The sequence below is a fragment of the Aspergillus pseudotamarii genome (assembly GCF_009193445.1).
Source record: "Aspergillus pseudotamarii strain CBS 117625 unplaced genomic scaffold BDV38scaffold_13, whole genome shotgun sequence".
In the NCBI taxonomy this organism is placed as follows: domain Eukaryota; kingdom Fungi; phylum Ascomycota; class Eurotiomycetes; order Eurotiales; family Aspergillaceae; genus Aspergillus; species Aspergillus pseudotamarii.
Genome location: NW_022475027.1, coordinates 174,367 through 189,992, shown reverse-complemented (window position 1 = coordinate 189,992; position 15,626 = coordinate 174,367). Strand labels below are relative to the sequence as shown.

Genomic DNA, 15,626 nt, shown 5'->3' with positions numbered 1-15,626 from the left:
GGAAATGAGAGAAGCGATGACCTAGTACCGCAGTTGTAGACGCCAGGCACCAAAGACCCAACAGTGGAGACGCTCAAGTAGACCAGACCAGACCGAGCATAAGTAGTAACCCGTGACGCCAATCCCAAATGAGCGTAGAGACGGACTAACGCCATGAAATACAATGTGAAATATGTGAGAGAAGGAAAGCCAGGCTAATGAGGATAGGCGTAACGGAAATGCTGCGAATATATAAGATCTCAGCTTCGTTGTCAGATCCCTTCGATGGTATCGGACCCTGAGTGATCTGATCCGTCGGCAAGCATAGAGTGGGTCGGTAGCTTTCGTCCTGATCCATATACCATCTCCATTAACTTGGCTTTCTGCTTCTCCCGGACAGATCGAAGGTAATCATAGCTGCCCTCTAATCCACGAATCTGGCCTTCAATTACAGCCTCAACCGGCCCTAGCATCCGACCATTACTCCGGCCACTACTTGAATCAATAGCACCAGCGAAGCTCACGGAATCGTTGCGTCGAACGAGCGGACTGACAAGCTTTCGTCGTAGAGTTTCCAGGTTGACCTTAAGAGTAAGCAGCCGGCCGCGGTGGTCCATGAGGAGATGCTTGTTAGCGACCGTCCGGCTACGGACATTAGCCAGTAACCGTTTGTTCTTCTCATACTTCCGCACAACGGCTGCGTCGGGCCCAAGAACACGGGTCCAAAGAGAGCTGAGCATTTCACCTTCAGCCCGCTCCTGGGCATCTGACTCACGCACAACCGTACGTTGAATATTGAGAAACTGGCGATCAATAGATTCAAATAGCGCGAAGAGCGCGGTTGAGTGTGTCAGCTCACTATTAATAGACTCTTCAAGTACCGATAGGAACTCAGTGAAGGTCCGTGTGAGGGTAGAGCGTGTACGCTGAGCCGATGTCTGACCGAACAACGCAGTTACAACGTGGCCAAAGGTGGTCGGAGTATTTAGCTCGCCACCAACACCATCCCCATCCGGGACGGTGACACGCTCTAGCGTGCCGAGTCGCGCCAAAAGATCGTGCAAATTGTCAAGCATGATAGAAGGTAGCGTGCTGGGCGGTTGGGACGATAATGTCTCCAGCTCCCGTTTGGCCCAATCCATGACGAGCAAGATTGAGTCGACGTCCGAGTCCACATTGGCGAAAAAGCGCGTCAACTCCAACGACAGCGACTTCAGGGACTCGGACAACTCATCCAGCTGGCGCACGATAATCGGCGCGCTGGTCATGTTGGTACCACGAACAGACTCACTCAGATCCCAGACAGCAACACCGGTCTCCTGCAACGTCCCTATCTGCTGTACGCCATTCTCTGAATAGTATATCAGAGGCTCAAAAGACCGCGCAAAGCCCGACAGTTTCACCAGGTCGGGAATTGCTTGCGGTACACTGGGTAAGAACAAGGCGCGCATGAATGCTATGGATAGTAGGGCTACCAGAATGGAAATGGTGGTGTTGGATTTGGAGCTAGTGACATTATCGAATTTGGATCGCAAGTAACTAAAAAATGCGACAAAGGGTTCGCGCTGCTGAACTTCTGCGCGCACAGCGAACCGGATATCTTGAGAAAGGCCCACTCGTTAGTATCCCGCGCCAGCATGCTGGACAGGGTTCAAACCGAGATAAAGCCTACAATTGCTTAGATTATTTTCCGAGCCAAACTCCAGTCCTTCCGGGGCGGGGGTTGTCTCCGGTGCTCGGCGTGGACTAGGTGACCGAGCCTTGTGGGGTGAGTCTGGGTCTATCGGCAGCGGAACATTGGCAGCGATCGTAAGGTCCCCTGTATCAGTAGAATTACTCCTTTTACCGGTCATGGGGTCCTCGAGAGCGTCTTCGTACTGCGGGCTAGGCTCTCGCGATTGCGACGGACTTAGCCCCACAGTGGGCTTTAGTCCTAACCGATCTTGATCGACCTTGCGCAAATAGGGCTGATGGCGGTACCATCCACTGCCTTGGACGTAGTCATATCTCCGGAACCCTGGGGGTGACCAGCGCTCCCCGTTGGGAGTCATGTCATCTTCTTCCACGTCGGATTCCTCTGACCGAAATCCTGAATGTTGTGATGGTAGACCAAACACCGGAGAACGGTGAGCATTACTTGGGTTCTCAAAGTCCTCGAGCGACGCATCCAATGAGGGATGCTCGTCAAAGACGTTATCCAGCTCATCCAACATGGTGGACGGCGTTGCGCACAACCTATACGACGTTATCAGAGCCACTTCAATCTTCGCGACGCTGAAGCGACGACTTTGAGTGGACGAGACAGTTCCTAGATTGTCGCGGTAAGGTGATAGCTTGTGGAGGGGTTAGTCGCAAGCGCACTAAGACGAGGTGGGATCGGTCTTATGCGCTGTCGCGATAAGAGGCGGGGAGAAGGTAAACAGGTGGTAGGTAGGAAAAGACAAGTAACGAAGAGTAGTCTGCAGGTCAGAACGAAGGTACAGGAATGGGCAGACGCAAGACATGGGAATGCGAAAGGGAGCAGATGCCAGCGGACGAGGCCTTGATGCCTGAGGACGGAGCGACCGACTAAGTGGGTTGCGACAAGTCACGCTCGCTTTCCCGGGGTAGGTAGTAGATACGGAGTACTTGCAGCAGTTACAGAGGCGCTTGCATTAGAACCGTTGTGGCACAGTGATCAGCAGTCCGCTGTAAATGCCGTTAGTTCGACGACTTGGAATCAGCCAACAACAATATATCATTAAGTGTTCTGCGAGTATTCATTCACGTTCTCAAAGGAATGCGGTTCGTGTTCCTTTCTATTTCGTGTCCAGGTACCGAAGGAGAATGAACCAGCGATACCCCCCTCGCATCGCTCTTTGGGGTTTGAGTTGTTTTATCGGGAGAGCGAGAGAGGGGCGCAGGTGGTGGCTGGGCCAATGGCGGTGGGCAGTCCAGGGGGTCATGTGCCAACGGGTTCCAGACCCGTACTGTTCCGTACAGGTCCATCGTAGTTACTGTCCTGTCCTTGGGGATAGGTACCCTCTGGTAGGTTTGCTCTAGACTAGTGGTAAGATATCGTCGTGGTTAGTCACTGAAACACTGGTTGCGATGTTCCCTCAAGAAATCAAGCCCAATCCGCCGGACCAATAGCACCCACGGCCGGTAGGGATCGACCGCCAGTTTGCCATGACTCCTACTGCTGGTCCAGGACGATAGGACAGAATTCGTCCGAGTGGACCATGATAACTCCTAGATAGAAATCATCTTCACACCGTAAGAACCTCGAGGAGGGGCTCCTCGTTCGAGTCGGGTCAAGGCAACGGCCGGTAAGTGAGCGTTAAACATCTCGGGAATAAAGCCCAACGCAAAGTGCCCGAATCGGGATTTCCATACATCCACGTGACGAACCAAATGACGCACGTGGTTGAATCACAGGAACTCAACGGCTATCTGCGATTAGTTCAAACAAGGGCGAGGGAGTGAAGACTGTCGTCATGAGAGGAGATATCTTTATTCATTACAGCCTTATGGCCTGAAACTTAACCATGGTACACAAAACTGAAAAACATGACCATCGAGAGGGAAATGCGATAAGGTTATGGGCCAACATAGACAAAATCGTGAAGGAAACACGTCTCTATGAAACCCGCAAATCCTGAGCACAAAGGAAAAATCACGTCTATTGCGAGTAAACAAGGTATTGAGTAATATTACATGCCCTGTCCGTCAAAATGCCGAGGATCTGGGAACGTATCAGATCCGATGCGACAAGCCGCTTGAACCGGGTGGAAGAAAGAATTTTATTCACGTAAAAAGGAGAATTTAAGCACAGCTCTCCTTGAGGTAACTGGTGGAGCAAGAACGGTTAGCATAAGAGCTCTTTGAACAGAAAGCCATGGCGAGTAAACATACGTGATGAGGTCGTTCCTCTCCTTGCCCTTCTTGAGACCACCGAAGGCCATCTTAGTACCGGGGATGAACTTCTTGGGGTTCTCGAGGTATTTGAACTAGGTCAAGTACGTCAGCCTGCAATTCAAGATAGCTCGCAAGTGTGGAGCATAGTGCATACCAGAGTGTTCTCATCCCAAGTGACACCGGCCTGCTTGTTGGCATCGGTGTAGGCGTAGCCCTCAACGGAACCGGTCTGGCGGCCGAAGAGACCGTGGAGCTTGGGGCCGACCTTGTTGGCACCGTCCGCCTCGACAGTGTGGCACTGAGCGCAGCGAGTCTATATATCATGTTAGACACTGCGCAGCGATTCTCTTTATGATTCGATCTTAACTTACCTGGAAGAGCTTGGCACCCTTGGCAGAGTCACCTGGAGGAATATGGATGTTAGCCGCCTGCTTCGCTTTCTCCGCGGCCTCAAGTTCGGCCTCGCGCATGTCAATGACAGTAAGGAGACAGAAAGTGTCAAAGCTGGTCATGTTGGTCTGGATGATTGGGTATTGTGGACGCATTCAAAGATATGTGGTGCTTCAATCAATGGGATGCGAAGACATGTATCGCAGACTGTTCACTCTCGAGAAAATGGAACACAGAGCTGCTGGGGAGATTGTGCTACTCGAACAGCAGTAGCCATCATTCACTTCATCGCAAGAAGCAATTCGTGTTGTTTGGACACCAGCAGTGAATGACGGGATGGGACGCGCTCGACAACGGGGAAACAACCAGCCAGGGAGTGAGGGATGTAGCTTACCAGGAGCGAAACCAGCGTCCTTGCCCATTGTGAAAGTGTGTAGTAAAGTCTAAAAAGACTGAAAAGGTGTTGAAAGGATAGTATACAAAAAGAGGGTATCCCAAAAGCTAATTGAGGAGATCAATTGAAGGAAGGAAAAAAAAAAACCGGGCAGGAAGAAAAACTTGCGATCGCAGCAATTTGTACAAAGCGCCGTCTTCGCCCCCGATGCCTCCCGTGATTCGAGCCTTGGCCAATCAGCGACCGGATGATTCAGCACTCAACGGGCTCTCTCGGGACAAGGGAAACAACCGGTGTCTTTTTTCAGCACCTATTTTTGTTTCCTTGGTTCTGCAATTTTATGGGGGAGAAGACGTCCCATACCACTACTCAAAAGATGCAACAATGTTACGTATCGCTTACATTACCCGGGGATAAAAAGCTGTCTGGTACGGTAATCGACTCCTTATAACATTCTGGTTTTACAGTACTATTGATATGAGTGTCAGTCATGGTCATTTCGCAAAAGCCGGGTTTTACATAGGTATGATCTCATATCTCGACGGTGTTTTGTTCAACTTTGACCCAACAAAAGATTACGGGGAGAACTGGGCCGGAGTGGAAATGGATGGACCCGGCCTTGGAAATGCCTGCCTTGCTATTTGTTCCCCAACGGGCAGAATTCTCATGACTGGTCTGTGTGTCCGGCCGCCGCCTTTGGCCCGAATTGAGGTCGGAGCCTGAGGCAGTTATATCCCTTCTTTACCTAAGACCAGAACATTCAATGAATAGAACTTGTCGAGATGGGGAGCCCACGATACCCTCTTCCTGGACGGTCGCCTGGTGTGGATTAATCCCTTGGCCCAGCCTTGTAGGCATCCTTCTAGAACAACAGCAGAAGCATAGTAGCCCAATGACTGCTATTCGATGCTTTGAGGAAACTTAATTACAGACATCTAATTCGTTTGGACCCTTCTCTCCGTCACCCTCAACTAAGCTTCTTGCACGAAGTAGTATATGACCCTTCCAGGTGTATTGATAGTTCCACACCTCTTCCTGTTTTCACTTTCCTTCCCCCTAGGAGTGGTAATCTGAGCTGATGGACCCTCGCATCAAGCTCCCTGGTTTTAGTTCTACATAGAAGATGGACTTCCGTCGCCTCACTTGACAGCTGCAATACAGCATTGGGCTTCGAAGAACGAGGAGAATATCCGCTTTGACCCTACACATACGCCATCTTGTCTATTGTACGTGGAATTTTCAGCTAACGACTGCAACGTAACGCATCCAAGTGCAACTGGGTAGGGAAAGCAAGCTCGCTTGAATCTCGTGTTGTTTCCCGTCGAGCTTATAAAGACATACCAAATAACTGCTTGGAACATGCCAGATAGTATGAACAAATAACCGTTACTCCCTTACCCTACTGGGACTTCAGTTGAATGTTCTAGAACTATGTACCTCTGGGTGTATTGCCGATCAACGTCAAATGATACAGAAACTATTGAAACAGGTCCAGGCTGTAATTACAGTTAGCCTGACATGTTCCGCCGAACTTCTGATCGCCGCGCATGACATTGAGAGCCCTAGCCGAGGAACTTGATAAGGTGCTTCTCCGGGACATATAATGAGATGTTTGGAGAGAACAGCATATGCTGGCTTACTCCATCACGATATGTGAATGAAGTATCTAAAATCTTGGGTGGGGTCTGCCTATTAACTTGGGAGATGTCTTGAGTTGTGTCAGACTCTCTCGCTCCATATTAGGAGCAGTTTATGGTCAATTCCTTGCAATCCTTGTTTATGCATTTGTGGGACTGTCAGGCAATGGCATCAACTGCGTTCGAAATAATGGGCCATTTGAGTCGCTAAATTTAAATGTGTAACATTATTAAATAGTTCTCGAGTAGACAATGAGTGTCGAGAATAAAGGCATGCTTGTTTGGTGATATGCGGTCGACTGCGGAGGTATCACAGCACCCCAGTTTTGTAGTACCTCTGTAGCTATAGGAGCAATATATATTTCAATCGGCCTTCTAGAAGATCAATATCAAAAGAGAGAGTCAAATGTCCAAAGTTCAAGTTCCATCAAACAAACCTAACGTAAATAGTCAAAGTCACGTGATCAACACATCAGCATCAACCAGTGGAAAAAAGTCCCAACTCCGCAAAGCCATCAACTCCACCTCCAACATCTTTTCCCAAACAACACGCACAGCAATGGCCCCGGTCACAATTCCACAATTCCTCCTACCGCGGGGAATCCCGTCTACACGGGCCTTTCAATCTCTCACACGCGCAAACGTAACCCACCACCGCATCAGGCCCACGACCCGACGCTGCGCATCAGACAACAGCAAGCCGCGAGTCCTAGAACAGCCAGACAAATTCCGGCCGCCATCACACCCTGCGCGCAGGGTTGTGCAGACACGCAATGGAAGAGTCATCGGCCGAGAGCCGATCAACTACGGTCCTAAGCTCACGGAAAAAGAGAGGGAGGAGCAGAAGCGCAAGCAGTATCCGAATATGTTCCCACCCGAGGGCACCGTTATGCATAAGTTTCTGACGAACCGGTGGATTCATATCTGGATTGCTATGGTAATATTTTTTTTTTTTTTGGATTATGTGGCGGTGAAGGTTCAACATTTGTCTTGATGCTAATTGGATGTGATTGTTTAGAGCGTACTTACAACTTTGGCTACGTTTACCTTCACGACGAACTTTAAGCGGTCATCACCGTTTGCGCACTTGCTTCCGTCTTGGTCGGATCTTCTTTGGCACCCCATTGATACTATTTCTCAGGCGTTGGCTGTTTTCCGCATGCATGTGCAGCATACCTCCGTGCAGACGAGGGAGAAGCGGCATCAGCGGATCGAGGATGCGGAGAAGAGACGGCAGTACCGGATTGCCCATGGGTTGGAGGAGCCGACTGAGGAGCAGGGCAAGGCTGAGACTGAGGTGGTCGATGATCAGTCTCCGATAGCTGCTGATGCGGAGACAAAACAAGGAAGTGGAGAATATGTTGATTGGGAGGGAAAGAAGAAGCCTGTCAAGAAGTGGTTGGGGATCTGGTAGAGCTACCTTTTCTGAGCTGGTATTGGGGTTGTGGATTGGAGGTTGGGTAATTGAGAGACTGGGATGTATAAACAATGCTGAAGAGCATACTATGTAGATTAGCTTTGCATATCTTTTGGATTTTGTCTTAGCATTGTATTATTCATTATGTACATGACATCTGTCATTTGATGTGATGATCCACCTTTGTCAACAGGCTGCCGATTCGGAACTGTAAAAAGATGCCTCGGGTCCTGTTACCAGGGCATTTCCGCAAAGAGCACAGAAGACCTTCTGCTCCTACATTGTAGCGAATCAGTATCGATGCGCATACATCGGCCGAGCATTTCTATCTCCGCCGACAAGGACTACATGGTAGAAGACTAATAGAGGGCGCACGTAGGGCACGATGTCATCGGTATTCGGGACAATGAAGTGACGCATCAATCCATTCACCCAACTTGAACACCCTCGAGACCCTCGAGAACCTCCTCACCAACACCGCCCTTCTCGAGCACGAGTTTAACGACGCGAGCAACCGTGCTTCTCTTCACCCCTCCACGACGGGGCCTCCAAACTCCCGGAACCTCTTCTTCGCCTGTGGATGGGTTCAAAATGGCTGCTTCTTCAGCAGCAGCCGTGGAACCTAACGTAGTCACATTTTCCGAGTTAGGCACACCAGGTTGTGTTAACCTGGAAGGAGGATCGACCGTGCGGATGGAAACGAGCTTCAGGCTATCGGAGTCGTGATCCCGAGTGATAGAAATGGCCAAAACCGTATCAGCAACAGCAATCTCCTCTCTATCAGGATCGAATATAATGTTTTCGCCTACAGAGACAACGAGCAATGTTACTGGGGGGCGAACTTGTTGGGAAGGAGTAGGGGATGTCGTCGAAGTAGAGCGTGGATATAGATATTCTGCAGCATCCCAATCATCGTCGAAAAACGGATCTTCCTCGCCTTGTGACTTCAACTTCGGAAGCTTCGTCGACAGGAGCGCCAGATGAGTCGTTAAGGATAATAGTGGAAGCGGGTATGATTGAGGTTGGGAGAGAAGAAGAACCTAAATCAACAGCATTAGAGTCGACGGTCCACATGAAATGGAACAAACACCTTACATCAATATACAATCGCCAGTGCCACCGTTTGTTGATCACCAGCCTTCCCTTGAGCCCACCAGCCATCTCGCCATTCCCAGAGCCCTCACTTGATACAGACTCAACCAAAGGCTCTCGCATCATCTCGGACAAGAAAACTGGCAGAGCGTCGTCATCCCTGAACCCTGGGATCTCGATCGACATCTGCACCCATGACCCATGTCCCGAACCCGACCCTTGGTTTCCCTCGCCGTCATTATTCCCTGCGTATTCTTCCTGTGTCTGTTGCGGCAGTTTGAGCGCATCTGCCGAGATCACTGTCTTTTCTACTTCCGCCTTTACTCCGACGATTGCTTGAGTGCCGTCCGCAAAACCGACACGCGCGCTACCGTTAGTTCCGGGGAGGATATCGGTCTCTGCTGTCAAGGGCCTAAACTGTGTCGCCGAGCGTCCATCTGGTCGAATTGGGCTACCTGGAAGAGCAAGAGATGTGCAGAGATAAGAAAGCTCTGCAGGCGAGATATGTGGGGTTTGGGAAGCGGACGAGGCCTGCCTTTGGGCCGCCATTGGAGCAGACAACGAAAGACAAAAGAAAAAGAAAAAATTGAAGAAAAAATTGAGGTTCAGAAAGAAATGAAAGATTCTGAACTATGTAGATATTGTCTCACAATCTGATAGCTCCGCGGCCGTGAGCAAGTGGAGTTATTTTCAGTCCCAGGCTACCAGTCAGTCCAATGTAATGGCGGCCTCTCTGGGAAGACAATGGCAATACGTAATAAATATGCGATCTATTCACGGGAGCAGAATGTCCATAGTGGATGTTAAGATAAGGTGCTACACAGGAACAAATTAGTACTACCTGTTACAGAAATTCTGCGAAACGCGGACAATCGTTGTTCCCGGCCCGGTCGACCGTTCCCATCAACGCTTATCAACTGCCACTACTGACGACCCTACGCAAACAAGGTAAACAATATGATGTAAAGTACAGAGCACTTTGTAGCCTATTCGATTAAGTATATATGTATAAACAGACGGCGTGACAGCCGCATATAAGTACTATATTACAAGGTGTAGAGCCCAAGACTAGCCACCAGTGGTCCTTCCCAGCAACAAGAAAATTGTACATGAGGTGAATCGAAAATTTTGCACAGAGGTCGCATCAATTCCCTAGGTGAGGTGCAATGAGCGGCAGGTGAGGATAAGGGATATAAGAGAAAAAAGGAGAGGCTAGGGAAAGATGCTTAGGAAGTGTACCAGAGGTAATGATGACAGGATGTGACAAAAGAAAACAAAAAACTGTTGGTAGGGAATAAGACACGTTGGGTTAACAATGCATATATGTATATATATAAGGAACGATAGCAGACCTCGCGACTCGCGCATTTGGTATCAAAACAATGTGCAAACAAGAACACCGCAAAACGAAAGACAAGATATGAAAACCGCATGCCGAAACCAGGTTGCGAGGCCGACTATATCTATAAAGGCCTTTGGGGTATGAGGACAACAATAAAGACAAATGAAAAGGAACCCGGGCTAATCCTTGCCCCATGCAAATATAGTGAGAGAAGATGTTTTCACAAGAAACAAAAAAAGGTAATGGGAAAAAAAAAGACAAACACCAACCACCGGAAAAACGAAAGAACACAAGACACCAGATCCTGTACGCCATGCTTGGTTAGATCGCCAATTACCGTGCGTTCCTCCGTTTTTCTCTCTTTGATAAATTCAAACAAGACTGGGAATCAAATATCAAAACACGACATCCACCTATGGTACAACGCTCAAAGGGCGAACTACCTATAGGTCGACCCTGTCATGAAGGTAGCGCCTGAATGGCTCCAGTCCCCATCCTCATAAGGTGGGGTAGGCCATTGGCGAGTACTTGTGACAGTGTCTGTCTTGCCATCGGGAAGCCCCAGTCGCCTAATCGGAGTGGCATCAGAGTGGCCAAAAGAAACACCGTCACATTTTGCTGAAGGAGAGGGGGTAGGATAGGGGCTAGGCAAGGCTCGCGAGTTGTCATTTCCCATGGCCTGGTGACTGTAATTCGATGACCCATCGGACGATGCCTCGGTCTGTGCTAGTCGCCTCGCAGCTTTGCTTGCCGAGTGTAATGCTTCATCAAGAAGCTCATCCTCCTCTTCTGGTGTTTCATAGCGGTGAACAGGGTGACTTGAGAGCTGCAGCGCACGCCGAGTTCGGCTGGAAATTGGCGCACCAGTACCACTGGTCGAAACGGGGCTATCTCCCATCGATCGTATAGACCCTTGAGGCATAGACTGCCTCTTTATGCCCTCCACGGGCGAGGTAATATGGACAGGGACATTGCCGAGTGCAGTCGAATCGAGAGAGCATTTCACGCCCTGAAGGGCTTTGTCCAGTTCCGACAAATCAGAGCCTTGCTTGGCGTCGTTAGCACTGGCAGTGTCCAAGGCCAAAGATGAACGATTCGACCAAGGCATACAACCAGCATTAGCCTCAACATCATCGTTTCCCACGTTTCCCTGGTTACGGCCGGATAGCCTACGAGCACGTTTGCGAAGGTGGGAGAAAAAGCTCTCCTTTTGGTTGGCACCAATAAGAGGATTTCCACCATTTAAAGCCCTCTCCGCTTCTTGCCTATGGACATCAGCGTAGTGATTGCCATGGGAGTTAAGCGAAAGCTGTCTGCCAATCTTCTTGCTCGCTTTTGCGTTGTCGCCGGCAACACATGAATTCGCTTGTGCCGTGACTGCATTGGAAAGGGGGGATACCGGGCGGATCGAGGGCAAGATAGGCATCGGGGCCCCATTTGCCCAAGTGGCACGCTTACTGGGCGCAGGCTTACTTTTAGTAGTCTCAGGGGCTGTGCTGTAGGAGACAACAGGCTGTTTAGACTGTTCGTTGTCGCTATCAGACCTTCCGATCAATGATCTCCTGAACCATGACGACTTGGATGTGAGAGAGGGCGAGTCACTGTTTTCCCGAGTAGGAGACTTGAAGCTCTTGTCAGAAGTTTTCCGACCCAACAATCGGGCAGTTGAGGACTTCGGCCTCAATGGGTCAACGGCATCTGCAAAGTATTCATGATTCAATGCCTGTGTCGAAGTTGGCCTATTCTTGGGATCCCACATCAGACACCAAGTGACAAAGTGGCTGAGAGACGTCGGCCATTGGGGTGCTTGGAGGATGCTTTCCATTGAATGAGGGGCCATCTGCACAAATGGTCAATTTCTATTTCGATCATTATATGTTATGCGTGACATACCTTGGGGAAAGTGAATCCAAGTTTCTGAGCAAGACGGGAGCCATCTCTCCATTCACCACCGCCAAGCTTGGTGCCTGACTTACTATACCAGTTACCTGGGCTACCCATGATCTCGCAAACGCGCCAAACCTGATCCACTTCGTTGCCGCCCGGGAACAACGGCTTCAATGTAGCGATTTCGACGGCCATGGCTCCAATCGCCCACATATCCACAGGTGCGGAGTATTCACCGGCACGCAGAAGGACCTCAGGGGCACGGTACCATCTTGTAGAGACATATGTAGTGTAAGGTAGCTTGGAATGGGTCTCCCTTGCGAGGCCAAAGTCGGCGATTTTCACGGTATATGTTGGAGGGGTTGAGGGGGGAGTCACTAGGTTAGAGTAACGGCTGAAGGCGGAGTCGCTCGGAGCGGATGTGGATACGAGGATGTTCTCTGGTTTGATATCACGATGGAAAAAGTGGTGGGCGTGGATGTGATCAAGGCCCGACAGAATTTGGTAAAGGATGCTCTTCACATGCTTCCCATCGAACGGCTTGTGGTCTCGTGATTTCATTAGTTGGTAGAGGTTACCATCCATATATTCCATACAGATATGTAGCTTGCGGGAAAGAGGGTCGAGAAAGATGTCGAGAGCTGGGACGAGGTGTGGATGGGCGGGTAGGGTCCGTAGGAAGATGACTTCCCGCAATTCTAGACATGGAGCTAATGAATCGAAGGTCTTCTTCATAGTCTTAATGGCAACCTGATGATGAGGTCAGCACAACGATGCTTCCCCACGATGCCGGAACGGGCCTTACCATGGTTCCTCTCCGTGCGATGTTGGAACCAGCCGTCCGTACTCGAGCCACGGCAACACTGCCAAAGCTACCATCCCCGACTTCCTTCATCACTTCAAACCGGTCTTCAAGGGTAGCCATTGACGTCGGTGCGGCGGTCCGCAAGGACGAGTGATCGTAAGAGACGGTCATTGTGTCTCTCCTTATCCTTCTCTGCCAGCAGATGAACCAAGAGAGTTCGGATGACTGTCGGGCTTCTATCAGCCGGTCTTGTTCCGTCGCAGGGTTAGATTATCCGCGGGAGATCTCACCCTATATAAGCGGTATTGGCGGCAAAGGTTATCTCTTCCAATGATGTTCGGAAGTGATTCAGTTAAACCAGGTGATCATCATTTGAAGTTCAAACGTTATTGAGTCCACGGTAGGTGTGACGAATATGGTTCTTTTCCATCGATATACCGGTTGGAGTCAGAGGGTAAGTGGGATTGATTAGATGCAAGAAAGATGAGGGACAGAAATGAGTGGGAGAAGAGGGGGAAGGGGGTGGTCATGTAGTTCCCAGGAAGGTGGAGGAGAGGCAGATCTGGAAGCAAGATGGAAGACCCAGAGGATTGGACGTGATCACTGTAGTGATAGGAGCGGACCCGTTTTGGTGGGAACTGCTAAACGAAAGGATGATCGGAGGCCGAGTTGAAGGAGCCCCTGACGCGGTGACAGCTTTACCAACACTTTACCAGCTCTAAGACGAGACTTGGGGCCGGGCCGTGGAGACTTGCGAAGAAGCGGTCGACGACGGAGCGAGTCTTGAGGGGGGTAATAGTTTGATGCTGCAGATCACAGGGGAAATAATAATGATAGGACGGTAATAATAAATATTGAAAAACAGAAAAAAAGAGGGAATAAATCAAAAAATAATAAATCAAAACAGAGATAGATTATTGAGGGGTCAATACAGTTGGAAAAGAGGGACGGGGGCTGACATGGACCAAAAAGGTAAATTCAAATAATTATCATTCGAATTGCCAACAGGTAAGACACACAGCCATGTAGGTCACTAAGAAAGTAGGAGGTTGGATGGTTGGGTGTGTAAAAAAATAATAATAATAAATAAATAAATAAAAAAATAAAAATAAGAACTGTAAAAAAGGTAAAAAGGAAGGCAGCAATTGAGGTGTGAGTATGAAAGAGTGAACTGACGCGAGTGGTCGCTGAGAAACAAAAAGAGAGACAGAAGTGAGCGACAGCAGCATTGACGACGCGAAATACAGACAATAAAAACCACCATCAGAAAATAATAAAACATGATTACTCTGCCTTCTCCATACTCGCTGACTAGTTTTATCCGCTAACACGATTTGGTCACCATACCCTCTGACGATACTCCGTAATAATCCTCGCGAACTAATAATAATGCCTGTTGTCGGATGGGAAGGCCTCCACACTAACTAAAAGCGAAGACGAGTCAGGAATGGACCGGAGATCCACCCCGCTTAGGAAAAAAATAAATCGTTTATTATATTTACTGGAAATTGCAGAAAAGATGAGCGATAAAAAAAAACGAAAAAGAAAAAGGAGGTCATCGGTAACAATGACCTCGACTGAAGATGGCTAGCCGTTACGGCAAATTGCCGAAAATGTACGGAGTACTCTGTAGTAAACCTGGATTTAACACAATATACATGGATTAACAATTTCCTAAGAGGTAAATACTTTCAACACAATAAAAACTAGACAAAACGAAGATAAGAATTATTGGTCAATGAGCATCATTTGACAATCTTGGTACGCAAGATGCCTCTCGATCTTTTCTTTCTCTCTCTCTCTCTTTTTTTTTTAAATTCTTTTCCTTTCTTTCTGGCCTAATCCATAAAAGGTTGAAACATCATCGTAATGGTGTTACGCCTAAAAATTTCGGGTTCAGTGCCAGTGGTCAGTGGAGCGGAAATTAGTATTTTCTAGCGCTATGATTGTCGCAAAAGATTATTAGAGTTACCAATAAATGCGTTCCATTTGTACAGTCATACGCTAAAATACCCAAAGCAATAAATAGTAGCCAGTTCGTAGAACACTCCCCATTTATGGGGAAGGCGTTTTCATACCTTCTTGGTACACCAGTGATGCGGCTGATGATTCCTCCCATCTATCTCTATCACTTTTACCTTATCTTTGCGATTGATATCTGATTAAGTATACTACTATACTCAATAAAAGCAACTATGATCTAGGATCTCGGAAATGATTACAAGCCACCCGACGGTTCAAAGGGTTAGCACGGTAAAGTTTAGAGCCACAACTTCCAGCACCAATCCCTTGTGTTGACTGTTGACACCGGGGTTTGGATGAAGCAGCCAAAGAGCTTGAAAAATAAATGGGTCTAAGACTCATTCAGTGGCCACCATCGCACGCTGCTTTGAAGACTTAGGAGGTCCAGCCTTAATAACGACCCACATGGTCCCCGCCTCTAGCGATCGTTAGACGGGCCCTAGCAAGGATGGCCAGGGGTTGGGCCGCGTTTTCTCATATGACTCGGTACATACACTGTGTGTACGGAAAATTACGGGGTTAAGGTATTGTATGTATTCCGATCCCACACAGGGTCTTGGGAGTTCCGGTCTCTTCGAACTCACAAATCAGACACTCGAGCAATGTGATGTGTATGCTTTGTGCAATACCAGTCCAGTCCAATCCAACCCGTACTTTTGATGGGTTTAGTAAAGACTCCCACTGGTATGTAGATAACCTCAGGGGGCTTTTCTTTGCATCAGAATGCTTCTTTTTTTTTTTTCTTAAAACTTTAATCCCCTTCC

General features: G+C 48.7%; 5 protein-coding genes across 5 annotated transcripts; 1 reads left to right on the top strand and 4 right to left on the bottom strand.

Annotated features, from left to right (window-relative positions):
• Nucleotides 1–251: 251 nt before the first annotated feature.
• BDV38DRAFT_269395 (uncharacterized protein) lies at nt 252–2,192 on the bottom strand (the record flags this gene model as incomplete). The annotated part of the gene is made up of 2 exons (XM_032056962.1): nt 252–1,594; nt 1,637–2,192. The coding sequence occupies 2 exons, from the start codon at nt 2,190–2,192 to the stop codon at nt 252–254; spliced, it is 1,899 nt and encodes a 632-aa protein (XP_031916047.1).
• A 1,591-nt stretch (nt 2,193–3,783) lies between these two features.
• BDV38DRAFT_269394 (c-type cytochrome) lies at nt 3,784–4,388 on the bottom strand (the record flags this gene model as incomplete). Its single annotated transcript, XM_032056961.1, has 4 exons — nt 3,784–3,808; nt 3,874–3,968; nt 4,031–4,189; nt 4,248–4,388. 4 exons carry the CDS (start codon nt 4,386–4,388, stop codon nt 3,784–3,786), a joined length of 420 nt encoding a protein of 139 aa, XP_031916046.1.
• Nucleotides 4,389–5,978: 1,590 nt separating this feature from the next.
• On the top strand, nt 5,979–7,798 carry BDV38DRAFT_240752 (uncharacterized protein). Its single transcript, XM_032053929.1, has 2 exons — nt 5,979–7,234; nt 7,316–7,798. The coding sequence occupies exons 1-2, from the start codon at nt 6,704–6,706 to the stop codon at nt 7,709–7,711; spliced, it is 927 nt and encodes a 308-aa protein (XP_031916045.1). The 5' UTR covers nt 5,979–6,703; the 3' UTR covers nt 7,712–7,798.
• Nucleotides 7,799–7,831: 33 nt separating this feature from the next.
• Nucleotides 7,832–9,613, bottom strand: BDV38DRAFT_240750 (exosome non-catalytic core subunit RRP42). Its single transcript, XM_032053928.1, has 2 exons — nt 8,810–9,613; nt 7,832–8,754 (listed from the first exon to the last, which is right to left on the bottom strand). The coding sequence occupies exons 1-2, from the start codon at nt 9,353–9,355 to the stop codon at nt 8,143–8,145; spliced, it is 1,158 nt and encodes a 385-aa protein (XP_031916044.1). The 5' UTR covers nt 9,356–9,613; the 3' UTR covers nt 7,832–8,142.
• Nucleotides 9,614–10,413: 800 nt separating this feature from the next.
• Nucleotides 10,414–13,206, bottom strand: BDV38DRAFT_34705 (serine/threonine-protein kinase). The gene is made up of 4 exons (XM_032063207.1): nt 13,131–13,206; nt 12,841–13,065; nt 12,042–12,785; nt 10,414–11,988 (listed from the first exon to the last, which is right to left on the bottom strand). Exons 2-4 carry the CDS (start codon nt 13,009–13,011, stop codon nt 10,588–10,590), a joined length of 2,316 nt encoding a protein of 771 aa, XP_031916043.1. The 5' UTR covers nt 13,012–13,065; nt 13,131–13,206; the 3' UTR covers nt 10,414–10,587.
• Nucleotides 13,207–15,626: the final 2,420 nt, after the last annotated feature.

Excerpts from the sequence above, each read along its gene's own strand:
- BDV38DRAFT_240752 (XM_032053929.1), top strand. The coding sequence starts at position 6,704 with ATGTCCAAAGTTCAAGTTCCATCAAACAAACCTAACGTAAATAGTCAA. Across the intron at positions 7,235-7,315 it reads TTCATATCTGGATTGCTATG|AGCGTACTTACAACTTTGGC; the intron begins GTAATATTTTTT and ends GTGATTGTTTAG.
- BDV38DRAFT_240750 (XM_032053928.1), bottom strand. The coding sequence starts at position 9,355 with ATGGCGGCCCAAAGGCAGGCCTCGTCCGCTTCCCAAACCCCACATATC. Across the intron at positions 8,755-8,809 it reads ACTGGCGATTGTATATTGAT|GTTCTTCTTCTCTCCCAACC; the intron begins GTAAGGTGTTTG and ends CTGTTGATTTAG.
- BDV38DRAFT_34705 (XM_032063207.1), bottom strand. The coding sequence starts at position 13,011 with ATGACCGTCTCTTACGATCACTCGTCCTTGCGGACCGCCGCACCGACG. Across the intron at positions 12,786-12,840 it reads TCGCACGGAGAGGAACCATG|GTTGCCATTAAGACTATGAA; the intron begins GTAAGGCCCGTT and ends CCTCATCATCAG. Across the intron at positions 11,989-12,041 it reads TTGGATTCACTTTCCCCAAG|ATGGCCCCTCATTCAATGGA; the intron begins GTATGTCACGCA and ends CCATTTGTGCAG.